General features: G+C 45.9%; 1 protein-coding gene across 5 annotated transcripts in view; it reads right to left on the bottom strand.

Moving 5' to 3' along the window:
• DENND1A (DENN domain containing 1A) overlaps window positions 1-22,799 on the bottom strand; it is a 1,341,914-nt gene that overhangs the window by 720,370 nt on the left and 598,745 nt on the right. For all 5 annotated transcript variants that reach the window (XM_078641835.1, XM_078641836.1, XM_078641838.1 and 2 more), the window contains exon 9: window positions 17,753-17,863. In XM_078641835.1, the coding sequence (XP_078497961.1) occupies window positions 17,753-17,863 (111 nt within the window). The remainder of the gene's footprint in view (window positions 1-17,752; window positions 17,864-22,799) is intronic.

Genomic DNA, 22,799 nt, shown 5'->3' with positions numbered 1-22,799 from the left:
CACCATCCCAGTTCAGAACCTGGCTATATGCAAATTAGTCTGTTCCTGTCCCAGTGCATGATGGGAACAGGGCAAACCAAACTACCAAGCCAATTCTTACACTGGGAAGGAAACAAGCTTCCGGGGACCGGTTTCTGGCATTTCAGCCGTCGTCGGCCCGGCTTGCTTGCAAGGGACTCACATCTGAGTATACCCTTCCACGCTTAGGGTGGACAAAATATTTAACAACAAGGGGTGGTGATTTGAAATTATTTTGGCCACCATGAGTGTGGAAGGGTATGCTCAGACATGAGTCCCTTGCTCACTGCACCATCAGGATTCAAGCAAGCCGGGCCGAAGACGGCTGTAATGCCAGAAACCGGTCCCCGGAAGCTTGTTTCCTTTCCAGTGAAGAATTGGCTTGGTAGTTTGGTCTGCCCTGTTCCCATGATGCACTGGGCCAGGGACACACTAATTTGCATATAGCCAGGTTCTGAACTGGGATGGTGCAGTGAGCTAAAAAACGGTGATGTATCAAGCCCTGTTCTGTTGACTGGGTAGGAGTGTTCTGATTAACTCAGATACTCTGTCCATCACCACCCCCTTTTTGAAGTTACAAATGGTGGTGTCATGATAGTGGGAACAATGACAACGAGCAAGTGAGCCTATCCCTCTTAGGGTAAGAATTTGTAAATAAGGAATCGTTTAGCTTCCAATTTGAAAGCCTTCGTTGAAGAGATTCTGCATACTTCTGGTGGAAGAGAATTCTCCGGAGAAAGCTCGGTGACAAGTTCTCTTTTTGCTAAGGATGGGTGGTTTCAAGAGGAAGGTAGTGGCGCTTCTTGAGGCTTTTAAACCACAGGATAGTTCAAGTTTTACAGCAGGGTACGTGGGAGTATTGAAGTGAAGGGCTTTGAGCGCCAGAATGGCAAGCTGTCAGAAAGGTTGTCTTTATCAGGTATCCAGACGTTTGATTCGAACTGGGAACAATCAGGTCTAGTGAAGCAGTCTAGAAACATTTGGCAAAATATTTGTAAAGAATGACTGGGGCTGTGATGGGCAAATATGACTTATTTAGAAAAAAAAAAAAAAGGTTCTAAAGAAGCTTAGAGTTTTGTCACTCTCACACACAACTTCAGACTAGGAAGGTTTGGAGAAGGAATACACATTAAGACCTCCTCTGGCCTATACCCGATACTTTGAGGGATGATGGACTTAAGGATACATCTGAGGTGTATGTGGGATGGATATGGTACTCCTCTGGCACATGAGGATATTAGAGTTCAATTAAGTTAGTCCACAAATTATTTCCTGAAAATTCTGGAAAGTCTCCTGCAGTTAAATCTCCAAATTAAGTCTACGTGGCTGCAGAATCTGACTATTGTTATCGGATTCTTATTGCAGCATTTGGTGTAGGCCTGTTCTGCTTCTCTTGCGGTATTAGATACCCAGTGAGGAAATGTACAGGGTGCCTATGATTCCCAATGGGAGACGAGATGAGATGCAGGTCCATAATAACCTTCTGCAAGAGACTCTAAACAAAGCAAAGATGAAACAGTGGGATGGTGGTGCTTGGTGGATATAAATGACACCTGATGTAGGAAGGCTGTCCTGCTTGTGTGGTCAAACAGCATGAATCTGAAAGAAGGGCTTCCAAATTTAAATCAAAATGCGGCAGGTTTCGAAAATAGGACGAATACACCTAGGAGGAGAATGTATGGTTCTTCTTTGGAGAGACAGGAATTCCCTGGGTAAGATCAATAACATTTGATGGTTATAATACCAGAGGACAAACAGGAATCTACCATTTCATTGACATCCTTTCCTCATGGACCAAAGGTAGATCATTGAGCAACACTGCACTTTGCATCTTGTATTTGGCAGACATTACAGTAACCCCCGGCCACTTCATTTGAGACTCCTTTTTATCTTTTCTTGGACCTGAAGAAGGTGGATTAAATGCAGATCCACCGAAACGCGCGTTGACCATCATTACATATGTGGAGAGCTCCTTAAGAGACAGACACACCAGATGCATCTGATGGGTGTGATTCACATCACCAACAACTATCAGTCACTTTTAGATTGTATTTGGATCTCCCTTATGCTCGAATCTCTTTTTAAGTATGAGTGTAAGTGTGAATGAGCAAGCCTGAATGGTGAAAGTGTCTTTCAGATGGTACTTGTGGGGTTATTCATTTATTTATGTATTGATTTGTGTTTCTCAGTTATTATATGTTGATTTAAGAAATGCTTGGGTGATTACCTAGTTTGTATATAAGGACACATGAAATAATTAACTTATGATTCCAGGGATGAAATTATATGGGACTATTGCACCCCAAACCTTTGTGGTTATATATCTTTCTAAGTAATTGCTGATTGCATGTAATGTTAGTGTATAAGTATGTGTAGACAATTATTAATGTGTCTTTTTTAAGCAATTGTACAATGATAATAACAATTTAAAAAAGCACAAAATAATTTTGTATAAAGATAAACTAAATAAAAATGTATATTTTTGTGATCAAATGTGTTGGATGACAGTTACATTGGGGTTGTGGTAATTTTGAGCCACTTATTGGCCACATTTAAAGCAATATTGGTCAGTTCAGAGTTTTTTCTGGTCAGGCCCTATCACGTGGGCCAGGAAAAGACCATGTGAAGTTAATGGGCATTCCTAGTGTTTCATCGTTCAGCGGTGCCCTCGGGGCAGCACTTCAGTCTATGCACACAACAACCTAAGGATACAGAGGTGGCCGTCCTAAGAGAAGACCCGTGGTAGGTCTGGATAAACACCTTTGTTTTATACATAAGCATAGAGACATTGTCTGGAACCTGCCTCAGGCTGTTGACATTTCGGGGGAATGAATAAAGTCCATGTGCCCTTAAGACTATTTGAAGACTCTTATTATTAATAATAGAATGACATTTCTATTAATATTTTACAAAGTCAAATGGAATCCAGTATGCTTTTCCGAAAGAAACACAGCAGATTCACTTCTTAAAAGTATTTCTAAAAGAAGATTCTGTACAATGCAATGGGACTCTACAGCTGCGTAAAAACAGCATTACAAGGCCCATCCGGTTGTAAATGTGAGGTTGTCGCAGAACGAAAGCCCCGCTCTAAAGAGCATCGGCATCAGGTTATGTGCGGCCCTACACCCTTCCTGCAGGCGTGGTCCCAAAGCGGCAGGCTCGTTGTGCCGGGGTGCCCCATCCCTTGAGGTGATCGGGGTGTCCACTGACAGAGGGTGTTTGCTGGTGCCTCGGCCTTTGAGGTGAGTGGGGTTTCCCATGAGAGTGGATGTTCGATGTTGCCTCAGACTTTGAGGTGAGTGGGATTTCTAATGACAGTGGCTGTTTTATAATGCACTAGTCTTTGGGGTGAGTGAGGTTTTCTATGACAGTGGGTGTTTTCTGGTGCCTCACCTTTGAGGTTAGTGAGGTTTCCCATGAGAGTGGATTTGTTTAGTGTCTCAGGCTTTGAGGTGTGTGAGGTTATCCTATTACAGTGGGTGTTTTCTGGTGCCTCAGCCTTTGGAGTGAGTGGGGTTCCCCATGCAAGTGGGTGTTTTCTGGTGCCCCGGCCTTTGGGGTGAGTGGGGTTTTCCATGAGAGTGGGTGTTTTCTGTTGCCTCAGAGTTTGAGGTGATTAAGGCTTCCTATGACAGATGAGTGGGGTTTCCAATGACAGTGGGTGTTTTCTGATGCCTCAGTCTCTGGGGTGAGTGGGGTTTTTCCATGAGAGTGGGTGTTTTCTGATGCCCCAGTCTTTGGGGTGAGTGAGGTTTCCAATGAGAGTGGGTGTTTTCTGTTGCCTCAGACTTTGAGGTGATTGAGGCTTCCTATGACAGATGAGTGGGGTTTCTGATGAGAGTTTGTGGTTTCTGGTCTCTCAGCCTTTGAGATGAGTGTGATTTCCAATTAGAGTGGGTGCTTTCTGGTGCCTCAGCCTTTGTGGTGAGTGAGGTTTCCAATGAGAGTGGGTGCATTTGTGGTTTACCAGTCTTTGGGGTGAGTGGGGTTTCCAATGAGAGTGGGTGTTTTATAATGCATTAGTCTTTGGGGTGAGTGAGGTTTCCCATGAGAGTGGATGTTCTATGTTGCCTCAGACTTTGAGGTGAGTGGGATTTCTAATGACAGTGGCTGTTTTATAATGCACTAGTCTTTGGGGTGAGTGAGGTTTTCTATGACAGTGGGTGTTTTCTGGTGCCTCACCTTTGAGGTTAGTGAGGTTTCCCATGAGAGTGGATTTTTTTAGTGTCTCAGGCTTTGAGGTGTGTGAGGTTATCCTATTACAGTGGGTGTTTTCTGGTGCCTCAGCCTTTGGGGTGAGTGGGGTTCCCCATGCAAGTGGGTGTTTTCTGGTGCCCCGGCCTTTGGGGTGAGTGGGGTTTTCCATGAGAGTGGGTGTTTTCTGTTGCCTCAGAGTTTGAGGTGATTAAGGCTTCCTATGACATATGAGTGGGGTTTCCAATGACAGTGGGTGTTTTCTGATGCCCCAGTCTTTGGGGTGAGTGGGGTTTTTCCATGAGAGTGGGTGTTTTCTGATGTCCCAGTCTTTGGGGTGAGTGAGGTTTCCAATGAGAGTGGGTGTTTTCTGTTGCCTCAGACTTTGATGTGATTGAGGCTTCCTATGACAGATGAGTGGGGTTTCTGATGAGAGTTTGTGGTTTCTGGTCTCTCAGCCTTTGAGATGAGTGTGATTTCCAATTAGAGTGGGTGCTTTCTGGTGCCCTCTCCTTTGACGTGAGTGAGGTTTCCCATCAGAGAGGGTTTTTTCTGGTACCCTCTCCTTTGAGATGAGAGTGGGTGTTTTCTGGTACCTGAGTCTGTGAGGTGAGTGGGGTTTCCAATGAGAGTGGGTGTTTTGTGGTGCCCCAGTCTTTGGGGTGAGTGGGGTTTACCATGCAAGTGGGTGTTTTCTGGTGCCTCAGCCTTTGTGGTGAGTGAGGTTTCCAATGAGAGTGGGTGCATTTGTGGTTTACCAGTCTTTGGGGTGAGTGGGGTTTCCAATGAGAGTGGGTGCTTTCTGGTTCCTCAGCCTGTGAGGTGAGTGAGGTTTCCAATGAGAGTGGGTGCTTTCTGGTGCCTCAGCTTTTGGGGTGAGTGGGGTTTCAAATTACACTGGATTTTAATGAGGTTTCCCATGAAAATGGGTGTTGTCTGGTGCCTTTGAGATGAGTGGGGCTGCCCATGACAGCCCCCTGCTTGATCACGTAGTCGTCCCCCCCCAACCCTCCTTCAATGTGCATAAGCAGTGCCCCCTTGGTGCTGAGCCACACAGCATGGAATGGCAACGCTGCCTCGCTCCGCGCCAGGGATCAGCTCTACTGCTGTGCACTGGGCTCAAGAGTCTGTGAGATACGCCTTGAATCCGTCTAAAGCTGACATAACCCCACTTGGAGTGTAAATTGTAATACTCCTTTTCCATTTTGCTTCTCTGAACAGTAGCGAATTAGTCGAGTGCAAATATGTGAATATGCGCCAGTTCAACAGGATTTCAAATGCGACAGGGAGAACTCTGCCTGAAAGACAATCAACTTCCACGTACCCAAAGAAACCTTCGATCTGCCAACCTCGCACTGGCCGAAACCCCACGTATCCCCAGAGCCAGAACAGGTGGAAGGTCCTTCTCTCACATTGCGGCCGAAACCTGGAACGAGCTCCCGGCAGACATCAGACGCGCCCTCTCCCTGAACACCGTCAGGAAAACCCTCAAGACCTGGCTCTTCGGCTAAATCGAGTTGTGACCCTCCCTCCACCCCCAGTGCCTTGAGACCCTCACGGGTGAGTAGCGCGCTCAACAAACCCCTGATTGATTAACACCTTGCGCGCTAGCGGTTTTCCCGCTGTACGCTGACTTTTGCGGAAGTCCGCGTTACATGACGAGCTGAGCTCGTCATGAGCGTCGAAGGGGTTAACTGAAAAGACACAGAGGTGCATATAAAATGCCCGTACCCTCTAACCTTCCAGAGAAACCTGGTGACTCTTCCGGGACACAGGCTAGCAAAGGGTCACAAGAATCTGTAACTCCCTCATTTTTCAGACCGCACTATTTTCTGTAGCGTTGGCCCAAGAATACACGCGTCAGTGCATGACGTCAGTGTTTACAGGATGCTCAGTCCTGCAGAAGGGTATGTAAGTTCTTTCTATAGAGCACGTTTAATGCTCTTCAAGCCTTCTGGGCTACAGTCAAGAGCACCTGGTTCTGATCTCCTGGTTTCATGCAGGGTGAAGGAGGTAGTCGACTTTGCGCCGACCCATATTATATACACACGATTGAACACAGCTTCCTTTGAATTTTACTTTACATGCGCAGTATTAATACTTTAAAAAGGTTCTCATCTCAGGTAGAGCCGGACGGCGTGGCATTCATTAGTGTCTGTCTTTTATTGAATAGGTAGTCTGAAAAATATATGGTAAGGTTCCATAATCAAAAATTAATGAAAATATGTCAATATAACAAATGATTTTTTTTTAAAGTAATTCATATCGTTGGGCAGAACTGAAAGAAGATTTATTTCCAGCGAGGAAGGACAAGGTAGACTTTCAGATTTTATTAACAAAGAGCAGGTGTGAATATGGCTGCGATACTGAGAGAAGTGCGGGGTCAAAGTGTCCAGACTGTTCGGCGCACTTAGAGACAGGGAACGGAGCTGGAGGAAAAGATCACGGTTTCCACTAAACTGCAAGAATTCAGACCAATGTTTCCCGAGAGTTTGAAGCCCTCCTGTACTGGGGGACCTCTTTGTCCGGTACGTGTGGACAGAACAACAGACGCTATGGACACACCATTTGGATGTTGAAGAATTGATGACGCTCTGAATGTCGTCCATCTTGTGAAACCAAGACTCTTCCTTGGGAAGACAGGTTGTGTTTGCAGCTAATTTTTGAGGCGTGCACCCCTGAAATCCGGGCTCCTGTCTCCATACAGCCAGTCATAAAAAGCCATCGGTGGAGGTCACAAACCACTTGGAAACAGAAACTTCACCGTGACCTCAGATCAGTCTGCTCCAAGCACGCAGGGCATTGGCAACCCTCCACATTATGCAAGTTTCTCAGAAACAGGATCCTTGAAGCGCTTAAACCACTTATCAGAAATGGAGAAACAGCAACAGGGCCAGCCTAAGGCATGTGCAAGCTGTGCACCTGCACAGGGCCGCCAAACCCAAGGGGCCGCCACGCCAATATATATCCTTAGATACATATTTGCGTGGCGGCCCCTGGCAGGGATTTGGCGGCCTCGGGCCCCCTACCTACACTCCCTGCTCAGGGCCTCCGTGAGCCTAGAGCCGGCCCTGACAGCAACAGCAACAGGAGGCGGCCAACGTGAAGTCCCAGAGGAAAGTCTCATTAAACAGGCAAAGTTGAATACAAGAAACCAATGAGGTAGAAATACCCAAGCAGCAAAAATAAACTGGGTCGCACAAAAGACAGCAGCCTCAACAGAGCCCGAAATTAAAGAATGCAGAGGCTTAGGGGTCAGGTAGAAATTCTGAGTTCCAGGCTCAGGCTGTCCTGCTGATCCTTAGAAGATTAAAGCTCCTAAAATGAAGGGGCTGTTGATGATGGTTAGAAAGTCCAGATGTGCTTCCCCAGTCAGAGGAAATTTGGTTAAGTCACTCTGCTTGGCAACTTCCTTTGGACTTACTGCGTCTTCGAGTTCTGTCTTCAGTTCTGGGTCCTCTTTGCCCATGAGTTGGGTCGTGGGCTTTCCCTGTAGTCCTCCGTCGTCTCCAAGTTTAGTTTCTCAGCATCCCCATCCTTCAGCAAACTGACTTTATTCCCACAGCGCCAGCCTAGTACCATTCTTTAGCACAGCTACCGCATGCTTTAAGGACATAGCGCCTTGAGACCTCTTCCACCTGGCTTTGATAAAATTCCCCCATGAAGCCTCAGGTTTATCCTCGCTTTGACTTTCTGTGCGCCACTGAGAAAATCACCATTGTTTAGCTGTGGATGTAATACAGTGAAGTCCCAGGTTGAATTCTCTGCTCTGGTTGAGAGACATGCCTCCACTCTTCGCTAATGGACTTTTCCTTTGATCCATCTTCCATCCAAGATCTCTGGGGTGTAGCTTCCTTGCTCCTTTAGCCAGGCTGGGTTTCCATCCTGGCTTTAAATTCCCCCAACTACCTTGTAAAGCCCCCCTGCAGCCTTACTTTACCTATCTGGGCCTCTCATCTACCTGCCATGCACTTTGGCTGAGTTCAAAGTGAAGGATGCACTTCAAAGGAAAGGACTTGACCAATTTCAGGGCGTATATTCTGCTGAAAATGTGGGTCTTGGCCTCGCCTTGGAACATGAACTGTGCTGCATACTGGGGTCTTTGCCGGCGTGTCCTATTACATAAGGTTGGGAAGAGGTAGCTCCTCTCACCTTATCGCAGGGACAGAGTGCCAGAGTGGCTAATGCCTTGTAGCCAGCCTCAAGTTTTTTCACTCTACATGAGTATTTTAAGGCTTGCAGCACTTCTCCTAACGCTACCCAGTGCCCTGGTGATGCCACCAATGCAAAGGACATAATGTTCAGTACCTATGAGTTTTGGGCTTACGCTCCAACATCGAACATGCCATCTTCCCCGCACACAACACAAGAGGGACCAGGCAAGGGCAGCGGGCCCGCAATGGGAATGGTGCTTTTATGCACACAAGCACTTTATGCATTTAGTCCCTCTCGAAGTTGATTGAATCATCAATGGCTTCAGTGTACATAAAGGAAACGAGTCAATACACATTAACAGCTCGGCCGAGTGAAACCCGCCATTTGCCGTAAGATAGAAAACTGCGAAGCTATTGACTGATTAATCTTTAAATGCAGAACACTGAACTTTGAGCAGAATATTGTAAAGGCGCGAGCGTCTTCTGGTATCGACGCGCAGCCATGTTCGAGTAAAGAGAACAGTACTTTTGGGTCCTCGACCGCTTTTATCCATCAGCGGCTCGAGGAAGCGCAAGAAGCATTAAGACTTCAATCTTATCAAACAAAATTGCAGTAAATGTGTTTTTAGAGTTGTTATGGTACACATCTGTCGCTATCAAAACAGAGAGACAGCTATCAAAACCGAGAAACAGCTTTTTTCTCCCTTTTCTTTGTACCAATGAAAGTTTCTAAAATGCACTCCGGGACCCACTATTGACTATCAAGACACTCGGCAAATATTGACCATAACATTTTGTTAATTAAAGGCGCAACTGAACATTTTTTTTTCCTAGCTACCAGTACGTCTAGCCCTTCCTTAATGTCTACCATTAATTCGAACTAGATGAACTTTGTTAGAGTTTCCACGTTTTGTTGCTCATACAAACATCAAGTACATGTCTCTTTGGTTGAACAAACCATTCCCTTTCGGTCACTAATAAACCACTGGTGTGTCGGGTTAAGCCCATGACATTAAGTAAAATGATGTCACGTGATGGCTGGGACATTGATCTACAAACTAGTTGTGTAAAATAACATGCAAGATATCAAAGGAAACTAATATACATTTTAATTCCCTCTTTATCAACAGAACTGTTCCAGTTTAGAAACGTAACCAATGGTTTCCCAAACGTCAGCTGGTGCACCGAAAATTAAGGGTGACATCATGGAAATAGTGCTACACCCTTATCAAAGCCCACAAACTCACACTGACAAAGCTGTAAAACTTCAAAAGATATTGAAATATCAAAACAATGCCACCTGTCCTGGTGGCCAACTGAGGGGTGCTTCTCCATATATTGGTTCAAAGGTTACAAAAAATGCGACAATGTGTTACCGCGCAGTGGAAGGCTCTTTGCAAAGCTGAACTGCAACCTTTTTGTTGCTTATTGCTATATTTGGATGTTAAACTGTTACTAATGAGATGCAAGCAAAGCCCACAGAGTGTTACTATGTTTAAAAATGATGAAATAATGAAGTAATGCTATTATAGAATGTGCCACATAATGACGCATAATTTGCCTTTTCTTGCTGCATAATTTACTCAACCCTGCAGCATAATTTGGCCCTCTCCTGCCGCATAAATCCAGTGGCCCTGGAAATAATCCATTGGTGTGGAGTTTTAATATTCCTTACACACTGGAAAAGTTATGGTAAATGTCTACCCATTCCACTATCACCATTCCATTGACGTAAACGACTCACTGGAAATCTCAGACTGATCTCTCAAATCTGGAAATCTCAGACAGGCCTCTCAAATCGCATGTCGCCAAAAAGAAACAAACCAAACCCATTAATTGGATCTTCTCCTTTAGGTAGAGTCAAGTGACTCGTGTGCTGCCCTCATCAATTCCTTCGATCTATTTGTTGCTGTTGCCTATTCTGTCCCTGTGAACGGGTGATCTTGTGCACCTTGGTCCTCCCTTCAGAAATGACACTTTTGTTACACGCTCCATCAATGCAAGGCATCTAGCTGTTGCTATGTCTGCTTTAAAGAACACGGTACCAAAAAGAATAATTGATAGAAACAGAAATCCAGTCTACAATGCCACAGTGTGATAAAAAAATATGGCACATCAAAAATATCTGGGCTGACATATGGCGAAGGAATAGCGATGCACCAGACAGTTCTTCCATTGATAGAGTTCTGTGTATAACATGATACTCCAAATTGAATGTTTGTGGCCAGAGTCCCATCGAGGACCACAGGACATGCTTTTCCAGATGGCTGTATTTCCATTCATCAACTGCACTCAATACAAATTATCGTGTGCTTGATCTCAATGGCAAGTGGTAGCTCGAGTGAGAGGAAAGGAACCACTGACATACATATCAGATGGGAGAAGAGCTGCCTAGGAGGGTCTGACACCCTTGGAAAAGGTGTTCAGTGGGATCTTTTCAAACGCATGGAGATGATGGGTGGAGCGCTGAAACTTTTCAGACACTCACCTGCAGTCACAGATCTGGGTTGAATCCATCATCGTTTTTTAGCTCACTTCGCCACCCCTGTTCAGACCCAGCCATATGGGAACAGTCCAGACCGTACTGCCAAGCCAGGTCTTCTCTGGACCTAAAACAAGCATTCTTGGAACGGTTTCGGGGTAACACCCCTCATCAGCCAAGCTAGCTTGAATCCAGTGGCAAAGTGAGCAAGGGACCCACGTCTGGGCATACTCTGCCAACTTAGGGCAAACAAAGCAAACTCAAGGGGGTGATGGACGGAGCGCTGAAACTTTTCAGACACTCACCCCCAGTCACAGTTCTGTGTTGAATCCTTCATCGTTCTTTAGCTCACTTCGCCACCCCAGTTCAGACCCGGCCATATGCAAATCAGTCTTGACCCTGTGCCTCATGAATCTGCCCCTTTGCGACCAGTATTTTTGCATTTGAGATGCATCATCCCAAATGCAAAAATCGCAATTCAAGGAATCTCTAAATTGAGATTCCTTGAATTGCGATTGCATTTAAGGAATCCCAAATTGAGATTCCTTAAATGCAATGCATCAAAGTAAAAGAATTCGCGATTTTGCTAATAGGAGTAGCAAATTAGCTTTTGTGCATTTTTCAAAGTTTCATGTTGCGCACACACATGCCCATAGGGCATGTGTGTGTGCAACGTATGTGCACAGATCAATTTCAGGGGGGTGCAACAGGGTGTCATTTTGACACCCTTGTACCCTTGAAATTGCATGAGCAATTTGCGAGTACCTACTGGGACTCGCAAATTGCTCATGCAATCTCCAATTCATGAATGGGACAGCATTCCTTAATTGCGACTCGCAATTTGTGAGTAGCAATTAAGGAATGTGTAGGAATCGCTATTTTTATAGCGATTCCTACATACCATAGGCTTTTACGATTTCTAAATAGCGATTCCTTAAAAATCGCTATTTAGGAATCGCAATTGCTTCTGTTGATGCATGTGGCTGATAGTCTCTCCCGCTCTCTCTGCACTGAGTCAATGTAATTCTTTGTTTTGTATTGAATTGCAATGAATGTCTTAACACTGCTGCGTGTGTCATTATCTCGAATACAGTTTAAAACTGAAGGAACTTTTCCTTCTAACATATTCCCATCTCAGCTGTTAGTCGCTATCATTTTCCTTTGAATTCATTTTGTTTAGCTATTTTTTAACACCTTTTCGCACTTTAGTCTAACTCTAAAGTACTACAGACATACCAATACAAATTTAATTACGTTTGTACCTTAGCCCTTCCTAAAAAAAAAATTCTATTAACTTTCAAATGAAGTTAAAACATCTGTTTCAAGTCAGAGCAACCTTTGTACATTTGAAAGGACCCCATTATTCCACAGTGTATAGTGAAGATAGATTTTATTACCCTTCGTAATAAACCAGCAGAGTTTTGATGAATTTCACCACAAATTTTTGCTTGAATCCAATAAATGATGATGCATTCTTCCTGCTTGACATTTGGAATTTGCATCCGGGTGATTTTGTAATCGGACAATCCAACGAGGGACCCAGAGTCCTTACAATGAACATGCACTACTTTTGTTTGCGAAATGTCGGCGACTAACACCTCTTTTCTGGAGGATGAGCAAGATCTTATTTATTTATTTATTTGAAAAGTTTTTATATAGTGCTGGCCTAAACATGGAGCTTAAGATTGGTGGCCAAGAGCCCCACATGGTTCTCAAGCAATTGTAAAGAAACAAGCTCTGGGACATCAGAAGTTATCAGGACTCACTCCCTTAAACATCTGGGTTGAAGTTTTAAAAAGAGCTTAAATACAGTCAGAGGGGGAGGAGCTACGCTAGCAACCAAGATGGCCGCATAAGCTCCCGGCTCCGTCGACCTCCGTCGCTGGCGGATCCACCCTGAACTTAATCCTGACCTCCCGCCAGACTCCCGTGTGTCTGAATCGTCTCTGAGTCCAGGGGCGCAATCCCGGAGTCTTTATCACCTTTTTTGACGAAGTTACACCGTTTGTCGTTTTCGGGCCTCCTCCAGACTATAAGCCGGGGCCTCGAGTACTGACCCAGCCGGATTTCAGTTGAACAACATCGGCCGCAGGTACCTGGTGGGGTCCGGTCTCATCGGAGTGAAACGAATTCTCGATCCTGGTGGTGGTCTCGAGTCCCTGCGTATACTAGCCAGACGGCGACGAGACATGGATGCCGCGGTGAGTGGGGGTCCGATTCCTGGGACCCTGCTGCAGCCCTCGGGGTCCGCGGGGGGCCCCCGCTCTCGGCAGCGGTGTAAAGAGCGCAAAGCCTGAAAGCCGCCAGTCGCCTTCGTCCACCCCACTCCAGTTGGTTTCCCCGGAGTAGCCGGCCTCCGGGGTTGATGACCTGCTTTGTCATCGATTAAGCGGAGATGGATCGGGCGACGTGTGGACCGACACTGGGGACTGTAATGGCCGCCATCGGGGCTCTTCACTGGCAAATGGAGGCTGCTCTCCACAACTTGACTGTACGCATCGATACTATTTGTTCGAGACCGGACCCTAGCCCAGAGTCAGACCCGCATCATATGGTGACCCCCGCGAAGCTTGATTTTATCCGAGAGGAGAACCCCGAGCATCATTATAATCTGATGCCAATTGTGTCTGCGCAGCTACAGCAGCCCGCGACTGGAGCCCCTGACCAGCCAGCAAGCTCGGCAAAGTCATCGCCCGCACAGGACTTATTTCTTTCTTCGTTTCTGGAGACCTCCATCGATATTCTTTGGACTGACTTTCGTGTTTCTGATAGACTTCGAGACTTGACTCTTCTGACCCTTTCATGCTATATTGATCCCCTCCCTTTTCTACAACGTTTTGACTATTTTGCTATTATGCTGGTCCTATCATAAAAGGTTTGTGTGATGGATCGTAGAGGCCAGGGCTGAACTTGACTGTTTTAATTCTGTGCAGGGACTTCCTTTGACACTGCTGGGTGGTATCGGTGGGAGTGAGGGCCAGATGGGATTCTGCTTTTTTGGGTTTGGTGTACTGACTGTGTTCGACAATGGGATTTGTTGCCTCTGTGGTGTCTGGGGCTGGGCGGGATGGTCTTTTCTCTTTTGGTGATTTCCCTATCAGTTTGCTTATAAATCTGCTTTACCTCGCTTAGTACCATGGGCGGGAACATCTGCTAGCGGCGGGGGGGTGGGGAGTCCGGGAGCCCGCATCGTATCGTAAGACAGTCCTCCTCCATCTTTTCCCTTCCTTGGGGTGTAGTTTATGGGGCGACAGGCACGCTGCTAGTGGGGTTAGGTCGTAGCCATCCGCAGGGGTGCAGGGTGGGGGGTTGAGGTTTTTTTTTTCCCTTTATTTTGTTCTATGACCTACCTTTTTCCCTTTTCCCTTCTTCACAAGAGATGTGGCAAATTCTCCTGAGCCTGTTGTTATGCATATTCGGGTGTCGAGTGTCCAGTTTTATATCCTGTATCCATGGTGGGCGGATTCTGATAATGTTTGCTTATGATTATTTGCATTGTATTGTTTTGACCCAGCTCTGGCTGGTACTGACACTGTCCGGATGCCTACAATTGTACTGTATTTCTTCATTTCTTCTGCCCGTTCGCCACTGTAATATGTTCTACCAACGATACCCGAAATGTACATTTCTACTCTTGTGTTATAATTAATAAAAATATATATAAAAAAATAAATAAAGTCAGAGGAAGAGTGCACCATGAAACCTTAGATTGAATGACAAACACTAGCATCAAAGAACATCTGCATATAGAAAACATCAGCATGGACGTCCATGCAAAGCACAGGTAGAAATTAACCTGCACCGAATTAATGCAGAAGGAAGCAATGACAAGGATGCCATTATCCTTGCACTGACTCACCCAGGCCTGTCGCCAAACACTGCTGAAATCAGACACCAGCAATCCAACAGGTAAGAAAACCAAATATATCACCACCCAGTATTGGCTGATGGTTGTGGCAACGAGTCGGTAATAATGTTCAGGATACTTCAACAGAATAGAAGCAATGCCCTACAGCTGAGACACGTGCATAAGTACTACAGGTCAAAGCATTCGTGAATGATTGCGTATGGGACGGGGCACGTCGATTTCAAAAAGTGTTATTTATACGCATATTCATAAGGAAACATGTAAGGCAATAAATCTTACTTTTACTAATCAAAAATTAGCATGTATTGTCAACACTATAGCACGAGAAAATTAGTTAAGTAAAAGCAGTTCTGCTTAGTAAACGTATGGTATTTACGCATGCAGTAGCGAATTGATGTGTCATCGTAATTTGTCAGAAAGGGCTCCTACGGCAATTCGTTCTTCAGATCTTCTACCAGGCTATCCTTGCACCTCCCTTCCAAAATGTTTCTAGGCCTTGATTTGTGGCTTCATATCTTAGAATTGTTTCATTCCAGAAGTGTATCTTGCTCTGCACAGAGGTGGAGTGAGTTTTCTGTCCCTCCTGATGAGTTCCCACCCTAGTGCCTGCTGCCTGATATGTTGTGGGTTATCTCTATAAGTGGTTTGCCATTTGGGGCCTTCCACCAATGCATAGGGATGTGTGTGATGTCATGCGTGTGGGTGGTAATGTGGGAGAATGTGTTTCTCTCTAGGTTGGTTAGACTGCATTTGACTTTCTGCAAATGTGGAGCAAAGCTCCGAGAAGGCGCCTAGTTTCTGTGGTGGTGACTGCTGGCTAGGGTACTTGGCTAACTGGATTTCTCTCTTCATGCTGTGAAAAATGAATAGCAAAATGTGTAAATTCCTGACATAAATAGAGATGGAGAGGATTCCCATCAATAATAGGGCAATCCCTGGAGAGGAGCTACGCTCGTGACCAAGATGGCCGCATAAGCTCCCGGCTCCGTCGACCTCCGCCAGAGGCTCATGAATCCTGACTCCCAACCTGATTTCCCGCCGGACTCCCGTGCAGGTGAACCGCGCCTGACCCGAAAGGTGCAATCCCGGAATTTCTAGCTGCTCGGACGACAAAGATATGTCGTGTGCCATTCTTGGCCTACCCCAGATTTGAAGCCGGGGCCTCGAGTTCTAACCCGGCCGGGTTGGAGTTGAACAACATCGGCCGCGGACCGTGGGCGGTTCCGGTCTCCCGATGTGGCGTTTTTCATCTCCCGTTATGGATGGTGATTTGGTGACAGCTCTACCCAGCAACTACGGTGGCCTATTGTACCGACTATTTGTTCGGGGTTCCGCTGCCCGGAGGCCCCGTTGAGCTCCCGGGGTTTTCTGGGCTCGGTTCCTCGTGGGCGGCGACGGTACTGCTATCGTGCTTTGGACGTGTTAACAGTGGTTTCTACATTGCTTCTGCTCTGTGCCCCGGAGAAGTCGACCTCCGAGGCTCGGACACCTGCCCGGTCGCTTATTGAGGGGAGATGGAGCGGGCTGAAACTGCACCGTCGCTACGCACTGTAATGGCCGCCATTTTGGAGCTCCATACGCGATTCACCGCCACCTTCCAGGAGATGGTCATAACTGTTGATCATATAGGCTTGGGACCGGATTCCGGCCCTTTGTTCCTGGAGAGCCGAGATACTTCTTCCGCGGAGAACGCCTTGATTGTTACCGAGGACCCTGTGCAGACTACCGAGACGGAAATCTACTGTGACCCTAAGATGGCGGCGATCGAGCCCGAAAGAACTGGACGTTCATTTAGCCCTATATCGACCCCACCCGAGATGGATGTGACTGACTGTCTTCGTAAGCCATTGTGACTTCTCCAAAGTCTGTCGGACTACACTTTTGCCTCTTTTTGTGAGTGATCAAAACCGCTTTGCTGATTTATCGCTGGTGGGCAGTGGACTTGCTTTGACTTTTGGACTCTGTGGCCGTCTCTCCTGTTTTCCCTCCTTTCGAATTGATCCTGACACTCTACTATTTTCTTTTAATCTTGTTGTGATGGCGGTTCGGATGGACAGAGCCTGCGTGGAGAAACGCAGCGACCTATTTGTACTGGACGGGGTCATCGTGATGGATCGTGAGGGTTTGGGCTGAACTTGATTGGACTTTGCTGCACTGTTTCTTTTGTCTTTGCTGGGTGGTATCTGTGGGAGCGAGGGCCAGATGTGAATCTGATTGTCTGATTATCAGTCTGATATGCTCGGGACGGGATTGCTGCCTCTGTGGTGCCGGGGGTCGGGCGGGATGGTCCTTTTTCTGTTTGCGGCTCCCCTACGGACTGTCTCTTGATTTGCTAAAATTTGCTTAACACTACGGTAGGGGGTGTCTGCTTTTGGCGGGGGAATGGGAGTCCGGGAGCTCGTATCGTTTCGCAACATTCTCCTCCTCCAACTTTTTCCCTTCCTTGGGGCGTAGTTTAGGGGGCGACAGGCACGCTGCTAGTGGGGTTAGGTCGTAGCCATCTGCAGGGGTGTAGGGTGGGGGAATGTGGGGGGTTTATTATTTTTCCTTTGTTATTTTCTATGACCATTCTATTTCCCTTTTCCCTTCTTCACAAGAGATGTGGCGTATTTTCCTGATTTTTGCCTAAACGTATCTGGGTGTCATATGTCTGCCTCGTATATCCTGTACTCCTGGTGGGCGGGTGCTGTGGGGGGGGTGCCTGCGGTCATTGCTATCTAATTGTTTTGCTTCTGCTTTCCGCTGGTATTGATTTCTTTACTGATTCTAACTGTATGGCACTTCTTCACTTCACTTGCCCGTCCACAGCTGTGTTGTATTCGTTTATGACACCCGATATGTATATTTCTCCTCTTGTGTTATAATAATAAAAAGATTTATAAAAAAAAATAATAGGGCAATCCCAAAAATTCACAGGCTCTTCATGACCACACATTTAATGATGTACGAATAAACCTTCTGATCCAAGGGTTTTCTCAAGCTGGTCACATCCATTCACAAACATGTCTACAAAACAGAGAATGTCAAAGTACTTACCGTACTGAGTTTACTGGAGCAGATGAGGATGCGTCGCTCGTACAGCATGCTGGCGTAGACATGCAGCATGTTATTCACATCGACAGCCACAAAGTACTCTGTCAGGTTTCTCTGAAAGACGAAGAAGTTCCTTTTTTAATGCAAAATCGACACATTCCCAATAAATCTATTGTATAATAGCTTACTCCTAGAGCTCCAAATGAAAAGCACGGGCATCAATGCACAGTGTGATCTTGTCCTTCACAGGAATACTGTTCACGCTAAGGAGATTTGCAAAGCAGCAATTCAAACAGTCAAGAATCTACTTGAGTGAGTTTCCTACTTGTTGGGTTTAAGTGTCCAACTTGTTAAGGATCCATAAAAAAATCACAGGAGCACTACTACTTAAAACCTATGACAACCATACCTTCCCAAGATGGCACCTTCTAGGCAACATTTGCTCAAGTTAATTTTGCCCTGGAAATCAAATCCTGTCGATTTAATATCACTACTAAGGATTTTTTTTCTTTTTTTCTATTTTGGGGACTCCAATAGAATTTCCATGAGTGCTCTTACTGGGTTCGTTTAACTAATGATGATACTCTGCTTTTTTTCTTATCCACAGGGACCTTCTTTGACACAAGTAAAGTTAGGTCTACAGATGTGTTCATACAAACTACAGTGAATATTATGTCCCAGGAACAAGATGTATGAATAAAGACAAACTGGTGACGCCTGTCAACATTTGGGATATAGGATCCACGTCAACACTTTATACGTTTGCTTCTAATGGACTCCAACAGTGCAACGCATAACTCTATGCACCCTACTCTCATCGCCCTTATGCATTCAAAATGGATGCCTGGAAAGGATTCAAGGTGAAGCCTGCCGATCAATGTTGAGTAGAGACACTTCCAGGGTTAGAAGGTATTCAAACCCGTTGCCTGGCTAAGAGCAGAGATCAATGGCCGATCGACTGCGCGTCCGAAGTGCACTTCAGGTGCAGCCGCGCCTGGGCTCCAAGACATTAGTGTGCGTAATGCACCAAAAAGTGGAGGCACTTCAAGGTACTCAGGCCCTTGGAGTGAGGTAACGATCAATGCTTATGAAAAAGGAGTATTGGCATTGAGGACTGAAAAGAACTCTTCTGGGTCTGATGGGGAGGAAAGATTTACACCGTGCCAAGAAACTCTAAATTCCTCCCAGCAAAGAGCATTTTGTACAATGGAGTCCTGAATCATGCGAGATGTGCAGCTTTAAGTTTAATAGTACATGTTATTCAAATAAAGAAACTAATGAATGCATAATTAAGCTAACAAAATTATTTATTTTCAAGCTTTCATTACAAAATGCTCACTTCTGCAGCCGAACAAAATATTTCTTGAAAACTGACAATAGCTCTAAAAAAAATCATCAGGCTCCCTATTGCCATATTCTGCCTCCAGTCAGTGATTTGTGGGGTGCAGCATTCATCGAAGTGAAAAAGCAGAGTTTGCAACTATACCACACAGTAAGGCCATAGTAAGGCTCACATTCCTGGCACAGAGGGAGAGAATGCAAAGAGTAAGACAAAACTGTCCAAGGTTGGAAGGAGAGAGGCTCTCCCACAGAAATACTTTCAAAATGACCAATAGGCTGCCACGTTTTCCACAAGTATTTATTATTTTTTCTAATTGCAGTCGAGCTACCAGTGCAGAGGTTATTAATTTAAATTAATGCACTCTCGCTGGTTACGCTTTGCTTAACATGCAAGATTTGTATGCGCAAATGTCAACCAATCTAAACTGCGGACTACAGAGCTGAGTTCGCTGCTGTCTGGGGGTCGTTGAAGAGTAAGAAAATATTAAAACTACTGCCTATCGAATAGGAATGCCCCAAATATGGGAGTCCCCGGCGGAGAGTTGCCCAGTGGTGCGGAGAACTGAGCTGATGGCCTCTCTGAGGCACTATAACCTAAGTCTGCTGCATCGCCTGCCAAGTATGGGCAGGTTGTCTTCGGAATTCTTGCAGGTAAAACTTGTGCCCAGAAGGGTGGAATTTATGGACCAAATCGAACCTCCCCTTGCAAGAAAACTATATACACAATTAAGGCACGGTTGCCTGCCACTTGGGGCCTTGACCTGCAAATGGGCAGGTCAAGAGGAGGGAATTTGCCCTGTCTGCAACAATAGCAAAGAAGACATTGCCCATGTTTTGTTTTTTTGCCCCGCTTATAGCGTAATTCGGAGAGCTTGGCTGGTACCACTATGTAGAAATCTGGGACTAAACCATTGTGCTCAAGCTGTTAGAATTTTAAAATTTGATACATCCCCCCTCATTGTGTTTTCGGTCTCCCGTTTTTGTATAGTATGTGGCCTAGAAGGTCCACCTTGATTAACTGTGATTAATTCTTAACGATGACCACTTTGTTGATAACTGATTGTTTAATACTGTCTTAATCATTGATTCTTAATTATTTATGTATTTTATTGTATGTATATATTTTACATGTGCTTTTATGGTCGCCGACCGAAATAAAGTTATCAATCGTTTCATTATTTTTTCTAATTGCACAGTCGAGCTACCAGTGCAGAGGTTATTAATTTAAATGAATGCACACTCGCTGGTTACACTTTGCCTCACATGCAAGATTTGTATGCGCAAATATCAACCAATCTAAACTGCCGCTCTTTTCATCCACTTTATGAGGATTAAATGCTGAGTTGATCGTGCCACTCTGCGAACTGCCGACGGCAGAGGGATTGTAACCAGACCTCTCAGCTTTATTGAAAGAGAGAGGAAAGGTTCACAGGTAAGATATAACAAATGAGAGATGTGAAGCCCGACCAGGGCACGAGCTGTGCACACAGGGGATGTGATGAGCGCATCCTGAATGAACACTAAAATGTCACACACTGGAAAACACACCTCTCTCCCTTAAAGGCAGGGCTCATGTGGGATCTGTGTCTGCTGTAACTAGTCCCACACATAGAGTCCATGTTTACAAGTCTGAGAGCGTCTCACTGGCACCTTCTATTATCGTGGTCCTTAGATACAAGTGAACCTTCTAATTACACACTTACATTTCCTGCTAACCCCATCCTTTAGGGCCACAACACACCCCACACCCGAGCAAAAATCAAACACTGGTCAATGTGCAGTGGGCAGTGCGCCTCCCCGTGTTATTCTGTGCACTGACGTGTATGTAAATGTAAATGTAGTAGTACTTGTATAGCACACGAATCGAAAATGAGGGTATCTCGGCGCTTGTACGCAGACCGCTGTGGAACCCTTCCTGGCTTTTCCCTGTGAGGTGTCCACTCCTGGGCACCCCCAAGGTGAAGTTAGAGATCCTAGCGCTGGTGGGGCCGTTGTGGAGAGTAAGCAAGCTGTTGCCCAGAGTCACAGAGTGGGACCCATGATTAGAATAGGCACCGAGGCGAGAATTATCAGGTCCGAGGAAATTGAGCCCAAGACCCGCCGAGGCGGGAATTGAACCCTGGTCCCGGGCCAGACCTCTGCATCAGGGTCTCCTGCTCTAACCATTGAGCCACACATCAGGCCTTGTTTGCAATGCTTACTATGGGAAGCGTCAGGCCACAGACTACATGCAGTGAGTTCAGGTAGGAGAACAGCCATGTACAGACATCCCTCTAGTAGTTGACGTCACTGAAAGACCCGTATCCCAGAGTTTGTAGATGTGTTTCACAATGTTGAGGCGATGTAGGTCACTGTCAGGCAGACAGACACCTTTGCAACCAGGGGAGGTGTGATCTTCGCATTTTCATTGAAGGAAAAAGCTGTTTCGGACGGCGCACTCTGCAGACTGACCTACTTCACCGCTGTCCCAGATTTCATCAGGCTAGTGAACGGAGGCCTGCAGACACGGAGTGCGCTGCGCAAGAGCGCACAGTGTGCTCACGTGACAGCGCCAGGATTCAACCCCGATCCCATGGGTCCAGGGTCTGCAGTATATTCTGTACATCCTATTGACCAAGGTCCTTCATGGCATTGCATGTATGATATATATGATACCGTACCTTTTGAATTTAGTAATAAGTCTTTTAAATGTATTCCTGATCTAGAACGTAATCACTGATGTGGCCCTTACTTAATCGACTGTATTTTTATGTATTTCTGGTGCCTTTACTCGGGGGACACATTGCCTCATGCAATGGAGGTTTAACACCATCGCCGATCCAGCAGCTCATGGGCATGCATTTAAGGTGATAGTTTGGGGTGTAAAATGTTTGGGGTCCCCGTCCCCACAGTGTATATATGTTGCAGACATCCCTCACATCCCAATGAGCTCAAGATCCATTCTAATACACGAGGGGCATACTTCGATAAGGGATGTACGACGTTACAACGCGTACTTTTACAACGCGTGCCGTTACTATGCAACTTTTACAACGCAAGTCGTTACAACGACTTGCGTTGGGGGGCGCAGGATAGTAAATTTTTTAATTTACTATTCCAACTCCAGTCCCCGTGGATAGTAGGGAAGGAGTTGGATAGTAAATTAAACTATTTACTATCCTGGAGTGCCCCCCCAGCGCAAGTCGTCGTAACGACTTGTGTTGTAAAAGTTGCGTGGTAACAGTACCGCGTTGTAAAACCTTCGTTGTAAAGGTTGTTCCCCTCCGATAAGCTCTGCTGTGATCTGGGTGAGCACGCCAGTGACTGCACTGACCGTCAACGAAGACATACCGCCCTTGGAAGCCGCATGGCTTTAACTCCCGTCGCACGCTACCTGCAGCAGGAAACCCCTGAAAGGCGCTGGTTCATCGTCTATCCTCTCCATCGAGGGTAAGCCTATTCACCACCCTCCTCTATCATCATTCTCCACATACCGCCCTACAAAGAGGGCAGAGCAAAATTATTCTGGAAAATGACTTTCATTTTTGCTGGATATAGGAGCATGCAAAAACAGACCCCCAAAACTTTTTGACCTCATCAAAAACACAAACTGCTCTCCCCTAACCATTAAGCCTGAGGAATCCACAAAGAAAGCAGCTATATTCTTTAATGAAAAGGTCAAAGCACTGGTGGATCAGGTCACCCACCCCACCCCCATTGAGGAGCAGAA

This window comes from Lissotriton helveticus, chromosome 5_1 (genome assembly GCF_964261635.1).
Source record: "Lissotriton helveticus chromosome 5_1, aLisHel1.1, whole genome shotgun sequence".
Lineage (NCBI taxonomy): Eukaryota > Metazoa > Chordata > Amphibia > Caudata > Salamandridae > Lissotriton > Lissotriton helveticus.
The sequence above is the reverse complement of the archived record's forward strand: the minus strand, read 5'-3'. Positions and strand labels throughout refer to the sequence as shown.